The sequence below is a fragment of the Haliotis cracherodii genome, unplaced genomic scaffold (genome assembly GCF_022045235.1).
Source record: "Haliotis cracherodii isolate W230 unplaced genomic scaffold, xgHalCrac1.p SCAF_9, whole genome shotgun sequence".
Classification (NCBI taxonomy): Eukaryota; Metazoa; Mollusca; class Gastropoda; order Lepetellida; family Haliotidae; genus Haliotis; species Haliotis cracherodii.
The window spans coordinates 9,276,399-9,297,561 of NW_027266343.1; the positions used below are offsets into that span (position 1 = coordinate 9,276,399).

The 21,163-nt window shown below is 43.1% G+C and overlaps 1 protein-coding gene across 1 annotated transcript; it reads left to right on the forward strand.

The window, feature by feature from the left end:
• Window positions 1-37: 37 nt before the first annotated feature.
• On the forward strand, window positions 38-19,710 carry LOC139452345 (protein-lysine N-trimethyltransferase SMYD5-like). The gene is made up of 12 exons (XM_071233792.1): window positions 38-103; window positions 3,760-4,008; window positions 5,174-5,295; window positions 7,278-7,347; window positions 7,595-7,699; window positions 9,448-9,510; window positions 10,517-10,587; window positions 12,031-12,137; window positions 13,760-13,816; window positions 15,165-15,259; window positions 16,669-16,739; window positions 19,514-19,710. The coding sequence occupies exons 1-12, from the start codon at window positions 50-52 to the stop codon at window positions 19,644-19,646; spliced, it is 1,197 nt and encodes a 398-aa protein (XP_071089893.1). The 5' UTR covers window positions 38-49; the 3' UTR covers window positions 19,647-19,710.
• Window positions 19,711-21,163: the final 1,453 nt, after the last annotated feature.

A 21,163-nucleotide genomic window follows, 5' to 3' on the forward strand; every position in this document is an offset into this window, starting at 1 on the left:
GGAGATACACTTACTGTTCACTTCCGGGTCCAAGCTCTCTTCCGGTAAAATGGCGACCGCCATAGCAGAGAACGTGGAAATCAAACAAATTGGTTCTTTAAAGGTGCTTATGGAGATTATCATTTTTATTTTGCGACAAAAATCATTTCAGAATTACCTCATTGTTGATTGAATTTGTTCTTAGGCTTTATCATCACCGAATAAATCAAGATATGTTGTTGTAAAGTCGAACATGTATGTTGGTCTACTCAAATTATCATACTTCATTAGGCATATAATTCATGTTTGTTTTATCAAATTATTTAGTGCAGACATAGATAAGAGACACAGGCTCAAGACAGGCACAGTATACATAAATAGGAGAACAGATAGGAAACTCTCCTCCCCTGTTGATTGATGACCTGTGGATTTTAGGTCAGGATGACCCAAGCTCAACTGTCATGTTATATTAACACTCTCTAACCAAGAGTTGCATGCGGCCAGCATAGTACCTCTGACACCCGCCAGCACCATGTGACAATTCATCACATCTTACACAGTCTATTCAAGATAGGGCATATATTTTCTCTTCCATTTGAGTCTATACATTTAGAAAAAGATAAACAAGAGACCATATATCGGTATGGTCTTTGAATAAACATATGTCATAGAATGGTTAACTGTCATTGAGAAAATGTCCTAAAATGTGAAAAAAAACATTTTTGGATTCTATCAAATTCTTAATGTTATTATGGCGGTTGGGTAGCCTAGTGGTTAAAGCGTTCGCTCGTTACACAGAAGACCCGGGTTTGATTCCCGACATGGGTACAATCTGTGAAGCCCATTTCTGGTGTCCCCCGTTGTGATATTGCGGGAATATTGCTAAATGCGGCGTTAAATCATATTCACTCACTCACATAATGTTATTTACAGTGTACAATAACTTGAATAGAATAAATATATCATGTTTATACCATGTATTCTTGAAAATACTGTAAATAGCCCATCAAATTCAACATGTGCTAAAAGCCATGCATGTATACATACCTGAGTTCATATCAAGTGTTTGTATTCTCATAAAGAGGAACATAATAATTTTTACAATCTGAGGAATGCAAATGACAGCACTACATTTCACTGTCAGTAGAAAGAGTAGGAGATTGTTTCATGAAGCTTGTAATAAACATGCAGATTCCATGACAGTTGATTCAGAAATAGTTTTAGTGATCAGAACTGAACCAGTGATTGGGTTGAGCAACATACATTTAGGTTGAAATGGTAAGCAGTGACAATGTTTTTACAGCGCTGATTGGTGTGAGTGATTATTTTCAACTGATTGGAACTGATACTAATCATGCTAATTGAAGTTCGCTGCTCTATGGACTGTATTGGCAATGGGATTATTACATGGGCATTGTTTGTTTCACCTTTGATGGGGATTGACACTGACAGAGTTAGACTTGTTCGTTACTCATGTGAGAATATGTATGTACAGTTTGAGGCTTGCACTCATCATTGAAAGGATAAAACAGGGACTGGTTTTTATCTTGACAGGGTTTTATCTTGACTTACAAAAGTGGGGGTCTTAAGTTATGAAATGCTGTAGGGTACTATACGTTTAGATAATTACTTTAGAGCCTGGAATTCATCAGTGATCATGTGGACCCGTGAAAATCCAGGGTAGAACAGGTCTTCAGCAACCCATGCTTGCCGTAAAAGGCAACTATGCTTGTCGTAAGAGGCGACTAACGGGATCGGGTGGTCAGGCTCACTGACTTGGTTGATGGATGTCACCGATCCCGATTGCATGGATTTTTTTGATTTTTTTTTGTTATAATTTATTATTTTTGTTTCATTTATTGCATGGATTGATGCTCATGGATTGTGTGGTCCAGACTCGATTATTTACAGACCGCCATCATATAGCTGGAATATTGCTGAGTGCGGCGTTAAACTACAAACCAAACCAAAATCAGTGATCATGTCGACAGTGGTCATGATTACTGGATAAAATAACAGACATATAAATTATGTTAAAGCAGTGAGGTGAGGTGAGATGAAAGGTGGTTTAACGTCGCGTCCAAGATTATTGCACTTATATAGCAACGCGCATGTACAAGTGTGTGTTTGTGTGGCTACTTGTACTAGTCCAGACTGATGCCGATTTATAGTGCTAGCTCACTGAGATACCATGCCGCAGTTTAACATGAATATTCCACTCAGACACGACTCCGAGCCGACTAGTCCTTGTTTTAGCCCCTTAATGTCGAGCGACAGACAGGGTAACAACAAGTACCATCTTTTAACGTCTTTTGGTATCACGCAGTCGGGGATCAACCCCGGACCTTCCGCTCTCCGGGCAGACACTTAAAAAGTCAGGCCTTGAAATACTTTGTTATGACTGTTAGTACATTACATCTGTGTTCTACTGTGTCATGCTGTATGTGACAATAACACCACATGCATCATCTCCAAGGGCAAGGGAATTAACTGACTGTAAATGTCCAGTTTCCACCCCTTGGCTTGAATTTCTGGGCTCCATCGTAGCGCCACCAGTGGCTATTATGAGTTATGTCCCTTTGATGCCCCTCCTATTGACCAAGCAGATAACACATTTCGTATCACTTGCATTTGCTTCAAACAATATGGCAGTGCCCTGTCAAGACTATGATCGATAATCAAAATCTATATTGTGATAAAACAGATCTTACTTCACGCCGTGCATCAAATCACTGTGCAAATCAAAGTGCATGTTTACCACCAAGTGGGCGTTGACAGATATTTTGCAAATCTGTTCATGTTTCTAATCAAGGTGCTCCTGTGATTGGATGCACCTCGTGAGGTAGGACCCGTTTTATACAGATGTTGATCATCGATCAGAACGTCATGATTGGGTGACACCATTTTGTTTGAAGCAATTGCAAGTGATATGATAGGTGGAATCTGATTGGACAACAGGAGGGACATAGAAGGAACATAACTCGTAATAGCCACTGGTGGCGCTACGATCGAGCCCAGAAATTCCAGGGTAGTTCGGCAAGGGTGGAAACTGGACTTTTACAGGCAGTTATAACTACCTTGTCCTGGGGAGATGATATATGACAGGCACATCTTCCCGAGGCAAGTGAGTTAACTGACTATAAAATCCAGTTTCCACCTTTGTTGAACTAGGCTGGTGTTATGGAGTTACATTTTGGCTGGACTAACGAGTCTGCATAGTCCAATCAAATTCACACACCGAAATCGAAATCCGGTTCGGAAACTGTCATGCAGATTTCGGTCAATTGCAGGATTTGCAAAGCATGTGCACCGCCAACTCATTGTCAGCAGATATTTTCCAAATTTTTTTCATGTTTTTAATCAAGGTGCTCACGTGATTTGATGCATTTCGCGATGTAAGACACGTTTTTTCACAATATAGATCTTGATTATCGATCAGATCATTTTGACTGGGCGCCACCATTTTGTGTGAAGCAAACGCAAGTGATACGAGAGGTGGAATCTGATTGGTCCATAGGAGAGGCTTAGAACTGGTTATAGCCACTAGTGGCGCTACGATCGAGCCCAGTAATTCCAGCCTAGTTCGTCAAGGGTGAAAACTGGACTTTTATAGTCAGTTAACTCTCTTGCCCTGGGGAGATGATATATGGCAGGCATTGTGTGTGTAGCACAGCTACTTCATAAACCAACGTGAAGTGTTCACCGCTAAAGAAAATGAAGCAGCTATTGCAAAGTTTCGTTCAACACCACATGTCACTATCACAATTTTCATCATTTCAGGGCAAAGGTTTGTTTTCAAAGACAGCTTTCAAGAAAGGTGATGTTATTTTTGAAGAGAAACCCCTAGTGTCATGTCAGTTTGCCTGGAATGAACTTTACAAATACAAGGCGTGTGAGTTTTGTATGCAGGCATTGGAAACAGCGGAGGAAAACAGTCGACGTCTGACAGAAAACAAAGGTATCACACTCCCGTACCCCGAGTGTTGTGAGGTCAAGCCAGAGGAGCATGCTGTTTGTCCGCAGTGCCAGGTCAGTTGGCTTTATTTCGGGCCTGTGATATTTCCATTTATTACTTGCCCGTGAAGAGATCACCCGTTTAATAAACATACAGCTGTATTACACATTGTGTAATACCAAAAGGCGTGCTTATGTACTCTCTGAACACGTTTCAGGAACAAATATTGAAAGCTCTCAACATCCCTTTGCTTAATCAACGCCATTGCGTGTGGAGTTGATAGATCACTGAGAGGAGCTTATGCACACTCGATGAATCTTGCTACAAAATTCCACAAATTACGTCATCGGGTATTGTGACGTGATTGTAAACTTTGAGGTGCAAGGCCCCGTTCCACAAGGTGATCGCACGGTAGTGCAACGACAGTCGTTGGTCTAAGTTAAGTATATGAGTTGCGATAACCTTAACGCTACGATAATTTTGTGGAACGGATGCCTGAAGTCTAAAGGTGGGCCGTTCATACGTTCATACGTTTCAACTTTTGACGTGTTTGAAGTATTATTGTGTTAAACTCAATTGGATTATGCAGTGGATCGTGTAGATGTCAGCCTATTCATACTCAACGGTATAATTCTAAAAACGTTATAAATAGCAAGTAATAAATAAAATACTAAACTCGCTCCCGTGTAAAACCAATTTTATGAAACTCGTGAATAGTTGTGGTATACACTCGTTTCATGAAATTGGTATTACACGGGAGCTCGTTTAGTGTTCTATATTTATCATCAGGGGGCACGGGTGGCCAAGTCGTCTAAGGTGCCGCAATTCGCTGTGCAAAGTTGCGTCCCTTGGGCTCGCCAGAAACCTATGATTGTGGGTTCGAATCCTGGTTCGTCCTGATTATGTTTTTAGGTTTCTCAGCATCATACTCGTGCTCGTGGGTTTCACCAAAGTGGTAAACGTCTGAGACCTGCATCACTCTGGGCTTTCCTCCCACATGATTCGAATATGCGCTCGGAACTCGATGATGTCATATATTGGACAATGTTATTTTTGAGAGGGAAGTGTCTGGTCAGTTGTTCCCCATTGATGTAGCTGGAATACACACATAAACACAGTGGCCGAACAATCGAGTCCAAAAGTGGGAGAGATATGCGGGAAATACAAAACTTAACCCACCTCTTCGTAAAATGGAAGTCCGACATTTCTGGTGTCTAATTCTATTGTGATGTCCTGTAGATCGAGTACTGCAGTGCCCAGTGCCGGGACGCAGCGTGGGCCCAGTACCATCGTGTCCTGTGTCTTGGGATGTCCAGGGAAGACCAAGACCACCCCATCAACAGACTCCTGGAAGCCTGGCGGTGAGCAACCACACACCCAACCCACCCATCAGGCGCATCCATTCCACACTCTAGGTGCACCCAACCCACCCATCAGGCGCATCCATTCCACACTCTAGGGGCACCCACCCAACCCATCAGGTGCATCCATTCCACACTCTAGGGGCAACCACCCAACCCAACAGGTGCATCCATTCCACATTCTTGGGGCACCCACCCCACACAACGGGTGCATCCATTCCACACTCTAGGGACACCCACCCCACCCATTAGGTGCATCTATTCCCTACTCTAGGTGCACCCACCCCACACAATGGGTGCATCCATTCCACACTCTCGGGGCACCAACACACCCAACCCTCCCATCAGCACCCACCCCACCCATCAGGTGCATCTATTCCCTACTCTAGGGGCACCCACCCCACACAACGGGTGCATCAATTTCCCTACTCTAGGGACACCCACCCCTCCCATAAGGTGCATCCATTCCCTACTCTAGGTGCACCCACCCCACACAACGGGTGCATCCATTCCCTACTCTAGGGACACCCACCCCTCCCATAAGGTGCATCCATTCCCTACTCTAGGTGCACCCACCCCACACAATGGGTGCATCCATTCCACACTCTAGGGGCACCCACCCCACCCATCAGGTGCATCCATTCCACATTCTTAGGGCACCCACCCCACACAACGGGTGCATCCATTCCACACTCTAGGGACACCCAACCCTCCCATCAGGTGCATCCATTCCACATTCTTCGGGCACCCACCCCACACAACAGGTGCATCCATTCAACACTCTAGGGACACCCAACCCTCCCATCAGCACCCACCCCACCCATCGGGTGCATCTATTCCCTACTCTAGGGGCACACACCCCACCCATCAGGTGCATCTATTCCCTACTCTAGGGGCACCCACCCCACCCATCAGGTGCATCTATTCCCTACTCCAGGGGCACCCACCCCACCCATCGGGTGCATCCATTCCCTACTCTAGGTGCACCCACCCCACCCATCAGGTGCATCCATTCCCTACTCTAGGTGCACCCACCCCACCCATCAGGTGCATCCATTCCCTACTCTAGGGGCACCCACCCCACCCATCAGGTGCATCTATTCCCTACTCTAGGGGCACCCTACCCACCCATCGGGTGCATCTATTCCCTACTCTAGGGGCACCCACCCCACCCATCAGGTGCATCTATTCCCTACTCTAGGTGCACCCACTTCACCCATCGGGTGCATCCATTCCACGCTCTAGGGGCACCCAGCCCACACAACAGGTGCTACATCTCACCCATCAGGTGCACACAAGCTGCACAACATTTTCTTTACAGTACAAATTCTTTGTGGTCGAACCCACACTCTCATAGTGAGGCACCTGATAGCCAGCCCACAAAATCATCGATCTTACCCACTCATCCACCAACGCTTCCACAAAAATGGAAGCGCGACAACTGGAACTCAGATCGCGTACTTTGTGTTCCCCAACTTATGCTTTTCATTGGGGTATCTGTTACATATGTGTATAGGTTATAAATACAGTCAAGTCCCGTTAATCCGACATCGATGGTTGCATATGATTATGTCGGATTAACGAGTATGTCGGGTAAACGAAATTAAGTAGTATCAACGTTCGTGATCGGAAATTGTTAAGCAAGTTTATCTCTGCAGCCGTTGAAATATGCAGCTACTCGCCGTCTCGTTTTGCATCAAAACACGGGACTGTGTACTCACGGGCAGATGACCACGGAGTACGCTGATCACTGTGTCGGATTAACGAGACTGATTAATGAGTGATTTCAGCAATTCGTTGCAAATTAGGTGTGTCGGATTCGGAGTGTGAGACTGTCGGATTAACGGGTCTAAATAGCACTGATTAAATCGGTTCCCATCATTTGTGTCGGATAATGCCGATTGTCGGATAAACGAGTGTCGGATTAACGAGACTTGACTGTACTTGTTTTCAACATGGCTATTGTTTTCTGTGAGTTTCAGGAATATCCACTTCCCCCCTGAGACTGCCACAATAATGTTGCTCGCCAAAATGATTGCCACAGTCAAACAAGTAAGTAACAGATGACGGGATCCCCAGCTCTGTTTCATTTTACCAGTTACTTTTCTGAGCCCTGAAATATCAATGTCTTCTGGCCTTTGAAAGTCATTTTCTGATTTGAAATGCAATTGTCATATTGATATGCTGTATTTTACCTTAAACCCTGTAGGAATTCCCTTGCACACACCCGGACATGTCAATCTGGTGGGAGATATGAGTATTTCATGCTTGTTATTTCATTTTTCAACTCGATTCTCAGGCTGAAGATAAAGATGCTGTCCTGGGTATGTTCTCCTCGTTTGTACAGAACACAGTAAACGAGGAGGAGCAGATCGTCCATAAACTGCTTGGAGAACAATTTCAGGTTCGTGGCGCCAAATTCAGGCATATAATAGATGGAAAATAACAAAATATATATTGGGTTCTTGGGCACTGTGAACACTAGTTGAGGTCAATAATTCAGTAAAATATCTGACATCAGTATTGTTTGATTTTTATCTTTGTTGTTTAGTGCTGCACTCAAAATTCAAGATAAACAATGCTGTCTGTAAATAATTGTGTCTGTACCAGACAGTCCAGTGATTGGCATAACAAGCATCGATCTACGTAATTGGTATATGATGACATGCATCAATCAAGTCAGGGAGACTGACCACCCAATCCTCTTACGACAATCATGGGTTGCTGAACACAAATTCTTACTAGGACCATATTTGTAAAGTATGTATGTACACGAGGGCTGTTACGATTCACTCGCGTATTCAGTGAATCGAACCGTATCCATTCATGAATTGAATTCGTTATTCGTAGTGACTAGAATCGAATATTTATGAATATGCAGTCATGTGCATTTACATACCCTGACCCTTAAAATAACCATAAGAACATATTATATGCATAGATTTCTTCAAAGATTTCTTCTCTTTTATATTTAATTTGGCATATTGTGGTTACTGGTCATTGTTTCATTTCAGCAGATACTAGTACTAGTGCAGCGTATAAATGCATAATAAATTAATAATTAACAAACCATGTTAAAAAATTGTTTCATTGAATATCATAAATAATACGGCAACTCTTGACTTGTTATTGTATTCGTGAATAAATATTTGTATTCGTTATACTATATTCATGATATGAATCGTATTCACCTCATAGTGTATTCGTTGCACCCCTAATGTACACCATGCAACAATTACGTAAAGCACCTTCCATTATTAACACACATCAACACTAGTATTGAAACTCCACATCAGTAAAGTATCTCTGCATAAGTAAGTACAGTCATGCACCGCTTATACGGACTTCAGATATCCGGAAACCTCGGTTCCCGGAAGATTTTCATTCAAAACGAAATAATTACTATATAAATTTACCCATATAGACGGAAATTCAGTTTCTGGAACCGGATGGTCATTTTCATACACAAAACACTGAAATGCACACAAAATTGTCTCACTTACCCGGACAATACACTTCCGCTGGTGGTAATCCTTTGATTCATGAGAAGTCAATTAACCAAGTAACACTGAGTTACGTTTGAGACGAGCTTGTTTATTGTACATGTAATCCCCTTCGATAAATATGGCGTCTGTGGAGGTCAGAGGTCAGCAAGTTTGGAAACCATCAGTAAGCATAATGGCACTGAATTTCGACATACCATAGGAAAATCAACAATTGGTGACATTTAAATCTCCCAGAAAATTCAAATGAATTATCACGATCCTGTGTAGCAAAATACCAGAAGCTGGAAGATGCATTATATCTTTAGTTGTGTGTCATGACTAGTCGTAATGTGCCCGTTAATGATAAAATGCTGATAGAGAAAGTATCTGTTTGCTCTGTCATCTGTCATGAGTTGCATAATTGAAGGGAAGTAACTCTTCCAGTAAGAAACTGGTTTCAGTTATACGGAAATTCGTTTATACGGGCGAATTGTGAAATGACGCAATAAACAAGGCACGACTGTACTTAATTCATGAAGCAGCACTGCACAAACAATGCTTTCCCCTGCCAACTATTAAGTTACTCTTTACAGGTGCAAAAGGTTGATGATTGCTTCATTGTCCGCAAAGTGTTTACTGTATGTGAATGTTGTTTGGATCCTATCAGGATCCTATGGAGCTGCTGTGGAGACTCACATCGGAGGCACTGTACGAGGAAGCAGCACAACAGGTGAGTGTTAGAAACTCACATGTGAAGCATTCTGGTGGAGGCAGCACAACAGGTGATTGTTGTTAACCCAATCTCATTAAAATCAGATCTTAGTTCTCTCTATCCTTAAACAAAGATCTGAGGACATCCCATTATGGGTCACGTCAGACCGACCTTGTGCCAACTTGGACCAACCAATGGAATGACCAATGAGAAGGCAGCTTTCTCTGCACTATTTGCAAATTGGTGACAACGCTTCGAAACATATTTTGACAAATTCTCGTTTAAAAATTTGAAACCTGAACAAAAGAACATTCTAGAATGGCTAATAGATGGTCTAGATTGTAAGGATTAAGTTATTAAACCTGTAACTATCGTTCGAAATACTCCATGTTTAAGTTTTCGAGATTGCATGATTAGAAATCACATTCCGACTGTCACTTTCATAATCTGGTAAGCGACGCACTGATTGGTCGGATGAACCTGACCCATAATGGGATGTCTTCAGATCTTTGTTTAGCGGTAGCGAGAACTGAGGTCTGATTTTAATGAGATTTTGTCTGAACCTTTCTCCTAATACCAATTGTCATATCTCTCCCAACTTTGGATTCGATCGTTCGGCCACTGCGTTTACCTGCATAGCCCAGCTACATCTATGGTGAAGAACTTACTAAACACTTCCCTCTCAAAATTAACATCGTCCAATATATGCTGCATCAAATTGTGAGCACATGTTTGAATCTCCAAAAATTATGTCATGATAGAACAATGATATATCATGAAATAAACCAAGCTTCATTCGTTATTTTTCTTTGCAATTTATCGCGTAGCTATCTTATGTATCAACACATATGAGTCGTGAGAGTTTTGTTTGATTTATTAGCATTACACTTGTACAACTGCAAGAAATGACCGCCACTTGTTGAATAATAAACAGGTCATGTGACCAGCAAATAAACCAGTCACATGAAATCCCTCAATCTTCAAAATAAGAAGTTACTCAATGGAGTTTCCTGGTCTGTTTCAGTGGTTCACACCGGAGGGCTTCAAGTCTCTGTTTGCTCTCATCGGGCGAAATGGCCAGGGTATTGGCAGCAGGTGAGTGAGAACAGAAACTCTTCTTTGTCACATGGCCTTAAGGGGGCATGGGTTGCCCAGTCGTCTAAGGCGCCGCGATTCACTGTGCAGAGTTGCGTCCCTTGGGCACGCCAGAAACCTATGATTGTGGGTTCGAATCCCGTTTCACCCTGATTATGTTTCTAGGTTTGTCAGCGCCATACCCGTGCTCGTGGGTTTCACCAAAGTGGTAAATATCTGAGACCTGCATCACTTTGGGCTTTCCTCCCACATTAAGCTGACACGCCGTGATATAACTGGAATAATGTTAAAAGCGTCGTTAAACCCAACTCACTCACTCTCTCATATTGAGAGGTTATTATATAATGGGGTGTGATTTCGTGTATGTTCGTAAAACAGTAAGGAAAAAACATGTTCACCTTGTCATGAGAAAGCTAGCCGAGCTGACGACACACTCACTCACTCACAAGGCCACAAAGCCTTCATAATCAATTTAGATTCTTTAATCATCTCAATGATTTGTGTTTGTTCTGACAGGTGAAGTTAAAGATGTTTTAGACCTGCACAGCGTTTGTTTGTTGGATATGTTCCGATATGACATAGGGGTAGTGTTCTGGAGACTGTGTTTAAGAACTTAGAATATTTGTGCCTGTTTGTGTTTATGAAACGTAGAATATTCGTGTAAACACCATTTGCTTTGCAGATATTTAACATTGTAAAAATCAAACAGCGCATGGAGTAGAACATGCAAGAGGTATTTTTGACAGCCTCTTGTCTCAATTCATTCAGTTTCAAGGGCGAGTGATCATGTATTAGACGGCATATTGTTACATTCATGTTGGAACTGAGCAGGCGACTGGTCGTATGTTAGACAGCATTTGTATTACAACTTAACTAGGGGCGGTCGGCTAGCCTAGTGGTTAAAACGTTCGATCGTCACGCCGATGACCCGGGTTCGATTCCTGACATGGGTACAATGTGTGAAGCCCATTTCTGGTGTCCCCGGCCGTGATATTGCTGGAATATTGCTAAAAGCGGCGTAAAACCATACTCACTCACTCCCTACAACTTAACTTATGCTTATGGGGAACGAAAATGACCGGATATTTCACCCACTTGTGTCAGAAACACAAAAATTGCTCAGCACCTATAACATTTTGAAATATTACTCTCAGCAGAGAGGTAGTTCATATGTCAAAATATAACAAGTGCTTTTAACAAACAATTTTTTGGTGTTTTATTTTGTCATTTTGGTCCATAATAATGTTATGATATTTTCAAAACGGGATTGGGATTCAACTTCCCATAAACCCCACTTCCCATAAACCCCACTTCCCATAAACCCAACTTCCCATAAACTCCACTTCCCATAAACCCCCATCAACCCCCCACAATCTTCTGCTCCACCTCTGAGACATGAGTGCCACATAAACAGAGGAGTGAGATATGTTTGTTCTCCCCCAGCTCCATCAGCGTGTGGGTGAGGAACTGCGAGGCCCTGGAGCACTCGACGGAGGAGAAGGAGAAGGTGGAGGAGTTCATTGACCAGCTTTACGAACAACTGGACCAAGGTCAGCACCCAACATAAGCCAGTCGTAACAGCACGCAGTACCCAACATAAGCCAGTCGTAACAACACGCAGTACCCAACACAAGGCAGTCGTAACAACACGCAGTACCCAACACAAGCCAGTCGTAACAACACGCAGTACCCAACATAAGCCAGTCGTAACAACACGCAGTACCCAACACAAGCCAGTCGTAACAACACGCAGTACCCAACATAAGCCAGTCGTAACAACACGCAGTACCCAACATAAGCCAGTCGTAACAACACGCAGTACCCAACATAAGCCAGTCGTAACAACACGCAGTACCCAACACAAGCCAGTCGTAACAACACACAGTCGCAACAACAAGCAGTCGTCAAAACTAACAGTAAAAGTTCTATTAAATAATAAAAAGCTGTTTGTTTCTCCTCATGATTTCACCACTTGACATCTAATGCTTTTTACATGATTTTTGCCATTTAATGAAACTAGACATACCGTATTTGACGTAATAAGCGCCCCGCTCTCATAAGCGCCCACGGCGATATTTGCATATATATATGGGCCGTGAACAATCCCAATTAACTCCCTTTCCGATTGATCAATGTACACAATACTTATTTATTCGCGTATAATACGCACTCGTGTGTTATATACACCCTTAATTATGGGCAATTAAATTCTGGTAAAATATATCTCTCGTATATAAACATTTCAGGCTGTCAGCATAAACCACGAAATTTATCTTTCAACTGTTTTTTTCGACAAAATAATATTCTAATAAGAGCCCCCTATTTCTAATTTTGAGAGCGCCCTGGGCGCTTATTACGTCGAATACGGTAATACACTAGATCATAGAGGATGGAGGGAATATATATCAATATTTCAGAGGGGCAGTGGGGTAGCCTAGTGGTTAAAGCGTTCACTCGTCATACTAAAGGCCCGGGTTCGATTCCCCACATGTTTGAATACCATTTTTGGTATTCCCCGCCTTGATATTGCTGGAATATTGCTAAAAGCTCCGTAAAAACACACTCACTCACTCACACAATATTCAGAATGTTTGGTGTAGTTGGTGCCAACAAGATAATTCATTATCTGAGTGTACTGCTGTATCGTGAATATCAAATGTTAGGCATTAAAATTGTAGAATAATAACCTCTGGCATTTCCTTAAGAGTGAGTTAGATGTACAAATGGAGCTATAATTCCGACAATGAAATAAGAAAGAATGTCTCAATACATTGAGGGGGGGCACGGTTAGCCCAGTCGTCTAAGGCGCCACGATTCGCTGTGAAGAGTTGTGTCCCTTTGACACGCCAGAAACCCATGATTGTGGGTTCGAATTCACGGTTCACCCCTATTAAGTTTCTAGGTTTGTCAGCACCATACCCATGCTCGTGGGTTTCTCCGATGTGGTAAACGTCTGAGACCTGCATCACTTCGGGCTTTCTTCCCACATTAAGCTGACACGCCGCGATATAACTGGAATACTGTTAAAAGTTGCGTTTAACCCAACACACTCCCTCACTTGGATCATAAATTTGTCCTTGAAAAGTGACGAAAACCATTAACTTAATAAGCCTTAGATTTGGTGGCTGAAGTTTTGTATGAACCAGTTAAAAGTCTCCATCATGTGTTTCAGTGGCAGGAATGTTCCTCAATGTTGAAGGTTCCGGACTGTACCAATTACAAAGTGCTTGTAAGTATGCTGTCTTATTTCAGCTGTGAAGATCCGGGTTACATAAGGTCTTCAGCAACCCATTCTTGCCGTAAAAGGCGACTATGCTTGTCATAAGAGGCAACTAACGGGATCGGGTGGTCAGACTCGCTGCCTTGGTTGATGCATATCATCGATCCAAATTGCGTGGATCGATGCTCATGATATTAATCACCGGATTGTCTGGTCCGTATTCGATTATTTACAGACTGCTGTCATATAGCTGGAATATTGCTGAATGCAGCATAAAACAACAAACAAACAACAACAACTAATGCTGTGCTAAATGTGTAGTGGCCATATGTACCCCTTGTACAACTGATGGGGCTTCTGGTTGGAATAGTAGTGAGGTGAAATGGGGTTTGACGTTGCGTTGAAGATTATTGCTGTTATATAGCGATGTGCAATGCTGATTTTTATAGTGCATGCATGCGTGCGTTCATGACAGACTTAATTTTATATTTTCCATGTTGCTTTTTAGGTTTTACAACTAATACGTAGTATGTTGGATTTAAAGAAATGTTGATGACTGTCACTTACAGGCCAATAAAAAAGCCTTGAAAATGACAGTTGAAAGCCTTTAAAAGCCTTGAAAGCCCTTGAAGTTTTAGTGTTCCATATCTGTATGAACCTTGGATAATCACTTGCATACAACTATTCCACCAGGTAATCTCTATGCTATTCTTGCATACAACTATTCCACCAGGTAATCACTGTGCTATTCTTGCATACAACTATTCCACCAGATAATCACTATGCTTTTCTTGCATACAACTATTCCACCAGATGATCACTATGCTTTTCTTGCATACAACTATTCCACCAGGTAATCGCTATGCTATTCTTGCATACAACTATTCCACCAGGTAATCTCAATGCTATTCTTGCATACAACTATTCCACCAGATAATCACTATGCTTTTCTTGCATACAACTATTCCACCAGATAATCACTATGCTATTCTTGCACACAACTATTCCACCAGATAATCACTATGCTTTTTTTGCATACAACTATTCCACCAGGTAATCGCTATGCTATTCTTGCATACAACTATCCCACCAGGTAATCTCTATGCTATTCTTGCATACAACTATTCCACAGGGTAATCGCTGTGCTATTCTTGCATACAACTATTCCACCAAGTAATCACTCTGCTATTCTTGCATACAACTATTCCACAAGGTAATCGCTATGCTATTCTTGCATACAACTATTCCACCAAGTAATCACTGTGCTATTCTTGCATACAACTATTCCACAAGATAATCACTATGCTATTCTTGCATACAACTATTCCACCAGGTAATCACTATGCTATTTCACCAGGTAATCACAGTTGTGTTCCAAACGCTGAGATAACCTTCCCCCACAACAACCACACACTTGTCCTGGTTGCCATGGAGACCATAGAGCCTGAGCAGGTACAGGAAAACTTTCTATTGTTACTGATTCTTTGCTTATGGCCTGCTTTCATACAGCTGTATGGCATACAGCTTAGTTGTGGCCTGTTGTCATACAGCTGTATAGCATACAACCTAATCGTGGCCTGTTATCATACAGTTGTATGGCATACAGCCTAGTCGTGGCCTGTTGTCATACAGTTGTATGGCATACAGCTTAGTTGTGGCCTGTTGTCATACAGTTGTATGGCATACAGTTTAGTTGTGGCCTGTTGTCATACAGCTGTATAGCATACAACCTAATCGTGGCCTGTTATCATACAGTTGTATGGCATACAGCCTAGTCGTGGCCTGTTGTCATACAGTTGTATGGCATACAGCTTAGTTGTGGCCTGTTGTCATACAGTTGTATGGCTACAGCTGTATAGCATACAACCTAATCGTGGCCTGTTATCATACAGTTGTATGGCATACAGCTTAGTCGTGGCCTGTTGTCATACAGTTGTATGGCATACAGCTTAGTCGTGGCCTGTTGTCATACAGTTGTATGGCATACAGCTTAGTCGTGGCCTGCTTTCATACAGTTGTATGGCATACAGCTTAGTCGTGGCCTGTTGTCGTACAGTTGTATGGCATACAGCTTAGTTGTGGCCTGCTTTCATACAGTTGTATGGCATACAGCTTAGTCGTGGCCTGTTGTCATACAGTTGTATGACATACAGCTTAGTCGTGGCCTGTTGTCATACAGTTTAGTCGTGGCCTGTTTGTATATTCATTTAATATTTAATATTCCTTCATGGCTATTACTTGGTCATTATGCTCAAAGACCCGTGAGATTTGATACATGTGTTGGTAGTAGTTAGGCTCAACGTATGTGTTTCTATTTTTGCGATATATTTAAGATTTTGACTTTGAATCATTTTATTGCCATTACCCAGCTACTTTTGTACACAATGTAATGAAAATTGGAATTAGTTTTGCTTGATGTGGAATTCAACACATGTGTTCCAGTGGTTTTTCAAAATTTTATGTTAACGTTCTCTCCAAATGCATATGTGGCTCTGTAAACATGTCCAACTGAGGAAGCTGAACATGACATGTATAATTCTCCTGATGATGACACATTTTGCTCAAATTGTTTGCTTTTAGTACTAGTTTTAGCTCAGCTGATATACAGAAAACTATGCATATCAATTTTGACAGCAACATTTGTGAAGTGGCTGATTCTGGGGGGGCATTTTTATCTTTTGGCTACATATCCAGGTGAGCTTTTTCCAATATTTGACCAATTGTATTTGAGGATTAGTGAGGAATTTGACCATTCATTGCATGTGTTAGATATCCAACATGTTTCATGAATGAAATTTATTTATGATTGTGTTTCCATTTAATGAAACAGTTTGTTCTAAGGTCCACTGTGTGTGTTTCAGGAGATTTGTATCAGCTACCTGAGTGAGTGTTCACTGAGCAGGAGTAGGCACAGCAGACAAAGGGTACTCAAGTGAGTGTAGAGTGAGTGAGTGAGTGTTCCCTAGGCAGGAGTAGGCACAGCAGACAGAGGGTACTCAAGTGAGTGTAGAGTGAGTGAGTGAGTGTTCCCTAGGCAGGAGTAGGCACAGCAGACAGAGGGTACTCAAGTGAGTGTAGAGTGAGTGAGTGAGTGTTCCCTGGGCAGGAGTAGGCACAGCAGACAGAGGGTACTCAAGTGAGTGTAGAGTGAGTGAGTGTTCCCCGGGTAGGAGTAGGCACAGCAGACAGAGGGTACTCAAGTGAGTGTAGAGTGAGTGAGTGAGTGTTCCCTAGGCAGGAGTAGGCACAGCAGACAGAGGGTACTCAAGTGAGTGTAGAGTGAGTGAGTGAGTGTTCCCTGGGCAGGAGTAGGCACAGCAGACAGAGGGTACTCAAGTGAGTGTAGAGTGAGTGTGTGAGTGTTCCCTGGGCAGGAGTAGGCACAGCAGACAGAGGGTACTCAAGTGAGTGTAGAGTGAGTGAGTGAGTGTTCCCTGAGCAGGAGTAGGCACAGCAGACAGAGAGTACTCAAGTGAGTGTAGAGTGAGTGAGTGTTCCCTAGGCAGGAGTAGGCACAGCAGACAGAGGGTACTCAAGTGAGTGTAGAGTGAGTGAGTGAGTGTTCCCTGAGCAGGAGTAGGCACAGCAGACAGAGGGTACTCAAGTGAGTGTAGAGTGAGTGAGTGAGTGAGTGTTCCCTGGGCAGGAGTAGGCACAGCAGACAGAGGGTATTCAAGTGAGTGTAGAGTGAGTGAGTGAGTGTTCCCTAGGCAGGAGTAGGCACAGCAGACAGAGGGTACTCAAGTGAGTGTAGAGTGAGTGAGTGAGTGTTCCCTGAGCAGGAGTAGGCACAGCAGACAGAGGGTACTCAAGTGAGTGTAGAGTGAGTGAGTGAGTGAGTGTTCCCTGGGCAGGAGTAGGCACAGCAGACAGAGGGTATTCAAGTGAGTGTAGAGTGAGTGAGTGAGTGTTCCCTAGGCAGGAGTAGGCACAGCAGACAGAGGGTACTCAAGTGAGTGTAGAGTGAGTGAGTGAGTGTTCCCTGAGCAGGAGTAGGCACAGCAGACAGAGGGTACTCAAGTGAGTGTAGAGTGAGTGAGTGAGTGTTCCCTGAGCAGGAGTAGGCACAGCAGACAGAGGGTACTCAAGTGAGTGTAGAGTGAGTGAGTGTGTGAGTGTTCCCTGAGCAGGAGTAGGCACAGCAGACAGAGGGTATTCAAGTGAGTGTAGAGTGAGTGAGTGATTGAGTGTTCCCTAGGCAGGAGTAGGCACAGCAGACAGAGGGTACTCAAGTGAGTGTAGAGTGAGTGAGTGAGTGTTCCCTGAGCAGGAGTAGGCACAGCAGACAGAGGGTACTCAAGTGAGTGTAGAGTGAGTGAGTGAGTGTTCCCTGGGCAGGAGTAGGCACAGCAGACAGAGGGTACTCAAGTGAGTGTAGAGTGAGTGAGTGAGTGTTCCCTGAGCAGGAGTAGGCACAGCAGACAGAGGGTACTCAAGTGAGTGTAGGGTGAGTGAGTGAGTGTTCCCTGAGCAGGAGTAGGCACAGCAGACAGAGGGTACTCAAGTGAGTGAAGAGTGAGTGAGTGAGTGAGTGTTCCCTAGGCAGGAGTAGGCACAGCAGACAGAGGGTACTCAAGTGAGTGTAGAGTGAGTGAGTGAGTGAGTGAGTGTTCCCTGAGCAGGAGTAGGCACAGCAGACAGAGGGTACTCAAGTGAGTGTAGAGTGAGTGAGTGAGTGTTCCCTAGGCAGGAGTAGGCACAGCAGACAGAGGGTACTCAAGTGAGTGTAGAGTGAGTGAGTGAGTGTTCCCTGGGCAGGAGTAGGCACAGCAGACAGAGGGTACTCAAGTGAGTGTAGAGTGAGTGAGTGAGTGTTCCCTGGGCAGGAGTAGGCACAGCAGACAGAGGGTACTCAAGTGAGTGTAGAGTGAGTGAGTGTTCCCTGGGCAGGAGTAGGCACAGCAGACAGAGGGTACTCAAGTGAGTGTAGAGTGAGTGAGTGAGTGTTACCTGGGCAGGAGTAGGCACAGCAGACAGAGGGTACTCAAGTGAGTGTAGAGTGAGTGAGTGTTCGCTGGGCAGGAGTAGGCACAGCACACAGAGGGTACTGAAGTGAGTGTAGAGTGAGTGAGTTAGGTTTAGTGCTGCTTTTAACAGTATTCTAGTTATATCACGGCGTGTCAGCTAATGCAGGAGGAAAGCCCGAAGTGATGCAGGTCTCAGGCATTTATCACCTAGGTGAAACCCACAAACACGGGTATGGTGCTGACAAACCTAGAAAAATGATCGGGGCGAACCGGGAATGGACCCCACAGTCATTTGTTTCTGGCATCCCTAGGAGACGCAACTCTTCACAGCGAGTTGCGGTGCCTTTAGACGACTGAGACGAGTTATTGAACACACTGCTTCTGGTGATGGAACATTTGGAAAACCTGGTCTCTTGGCTCTATTGTCAATTTTCATTGGCAGGAAGAATAATGAAATTCATGACAGGTATCCCAATCAAAATATGAGAAAAATATGAAAATATAAGAAACTCTAGGTAAGGTAATCTGTTAGAGTTCTAAGGGACATTGATGGCCCAAAAGTGGTTACATCCCTTTGGGGTACCAGCATCCGCTGATTGTAATTTTGTAACTGTATTTGCCCTGATTATGATCCCTGGACCTTCCGCTCTCTGGGCAGACGCTCTACCACTTGACCACGGAGGCAGTCTCAGACTATTTGAAAGTAAAGAATTAACAACATAGCCCTTTTTGGTTTCAGAGACAACTACTTGTTCAGTTGCAACTGCCCGAAGTGTCTCAGTCAGGCTGATGACCCTGATGTGACCTCTGAGGAAGAGATGGATGATGAGGAGGAGGAAGGGGAGGAGGAAAGAGGAACTGGTGATGGCTGAAACTGCCATCTTGAAATAGATGTCTTTTAACTGTCAATAGCAATAAAATGTCTTTCTGCTCAAATTGGCATTGTTTTGTATGTCAGATGTTGAAACATTACAGAAGAGTACTGGACAAGGAACTTTCATTTGATATTCTGGGACGGGGGTGGGCTGGTATTTTTTTTAATAAGAGAAATTGCCCCTGAAAATACTTCCTGAAAAAAATACTTATGCTTTAGACTGTTGTTAAAAAAATGTCTAGCCCCCATACAAATTCCCCCCCACATAATATCAAATGGACAGTCCCTAAAAACAAAGGGTTTCAAATACAATCTTGATCTACAAGAAGGTGCTATTATACATTAAGTATTTTGGAACAAATCAATATTAGGATATGACAGAATGTCAGAATCATTTCAAAGAATCAAGAAAGTGAATTTCCCTTTATGCCAAAGTTGGCAATAATCTAGCAATATCACGTGACCGGAACAGACGCCATCTTGACGGGATCTCGCTCAAAGTGACGAGATCACACCGGAAGTAACGGGATCTCGCGTAGACGACCATGGCTGCAAATAAGTTGGCATAAATGGGGCGCTTCAATCAAACATTGTATTTATTCGAGGGTTCTAAAGTTACTCCTTTGAGTGAAATTATGTTTTGAACATGGACTCGTTTGGGAGTGACATTACATGATGAAGAGGTTAATATTACCCTCGTGTATTTCCGTATCGTAAATCTCATATGTTAGAAATACAAACTATGTATTTTATGCCAAAGGCTCGAACAGTAGAATCTGTATTCCATATATGTTATATTTGTGTTACGGACACATCCTCCACTTATAATCTCTGTGTATTGCCCGTTGACATTGTAAGAAAGATAATGAAGAAAAACGCGTAAAATGTAGCACTACAGAGATCATTTCCCTGCAGGCAGCCTGTTGTTTTGATAACCTAATGTTATCAATTTGTGGCGTCAATTTTGACGACGTCCTTATCGTTTGTTTCTTAACGAAAAATCACTGTGTGGTCCTGTGACTTCTACGGACTAATCGGGTTTGAGAATAGTTAAAATGCTGTAGGGCCGGGATAGGTAACTCTTGTACCCTGGTTGGACCCGGGTACCGACAGGACTACCCAGACCAGATTTAAAGTTTAATGACCAAAAAAGTATCTGGAATTCTATGGTTACACTACAAGTCACGAATGTTCGCATTTCTCTCTATGCACCCATTCCTTCTGACTGACTTTTCTTATATTTGAATAAAGATACAACTTGAGTCAACTTCAGTGTATGCATGGCCAGATTGTTTAATTACATGTATCTAAATACGTTTTGCCAGTGCTATGGTAAAGAAATGTACCCATCTCTTGAGACCCACAGCGGGTACCCGGGTAAGGTCGGGTAATAGGGGGTGGGTACCCGGGTAGTAAATTCGGACTCGCACCAGCCCTCAAATGCAGTGTAAATGTCGGAAAGTTACGATACGATCTTTTGCCTTCATGTATAATAAAATCTATGTTATTGATATT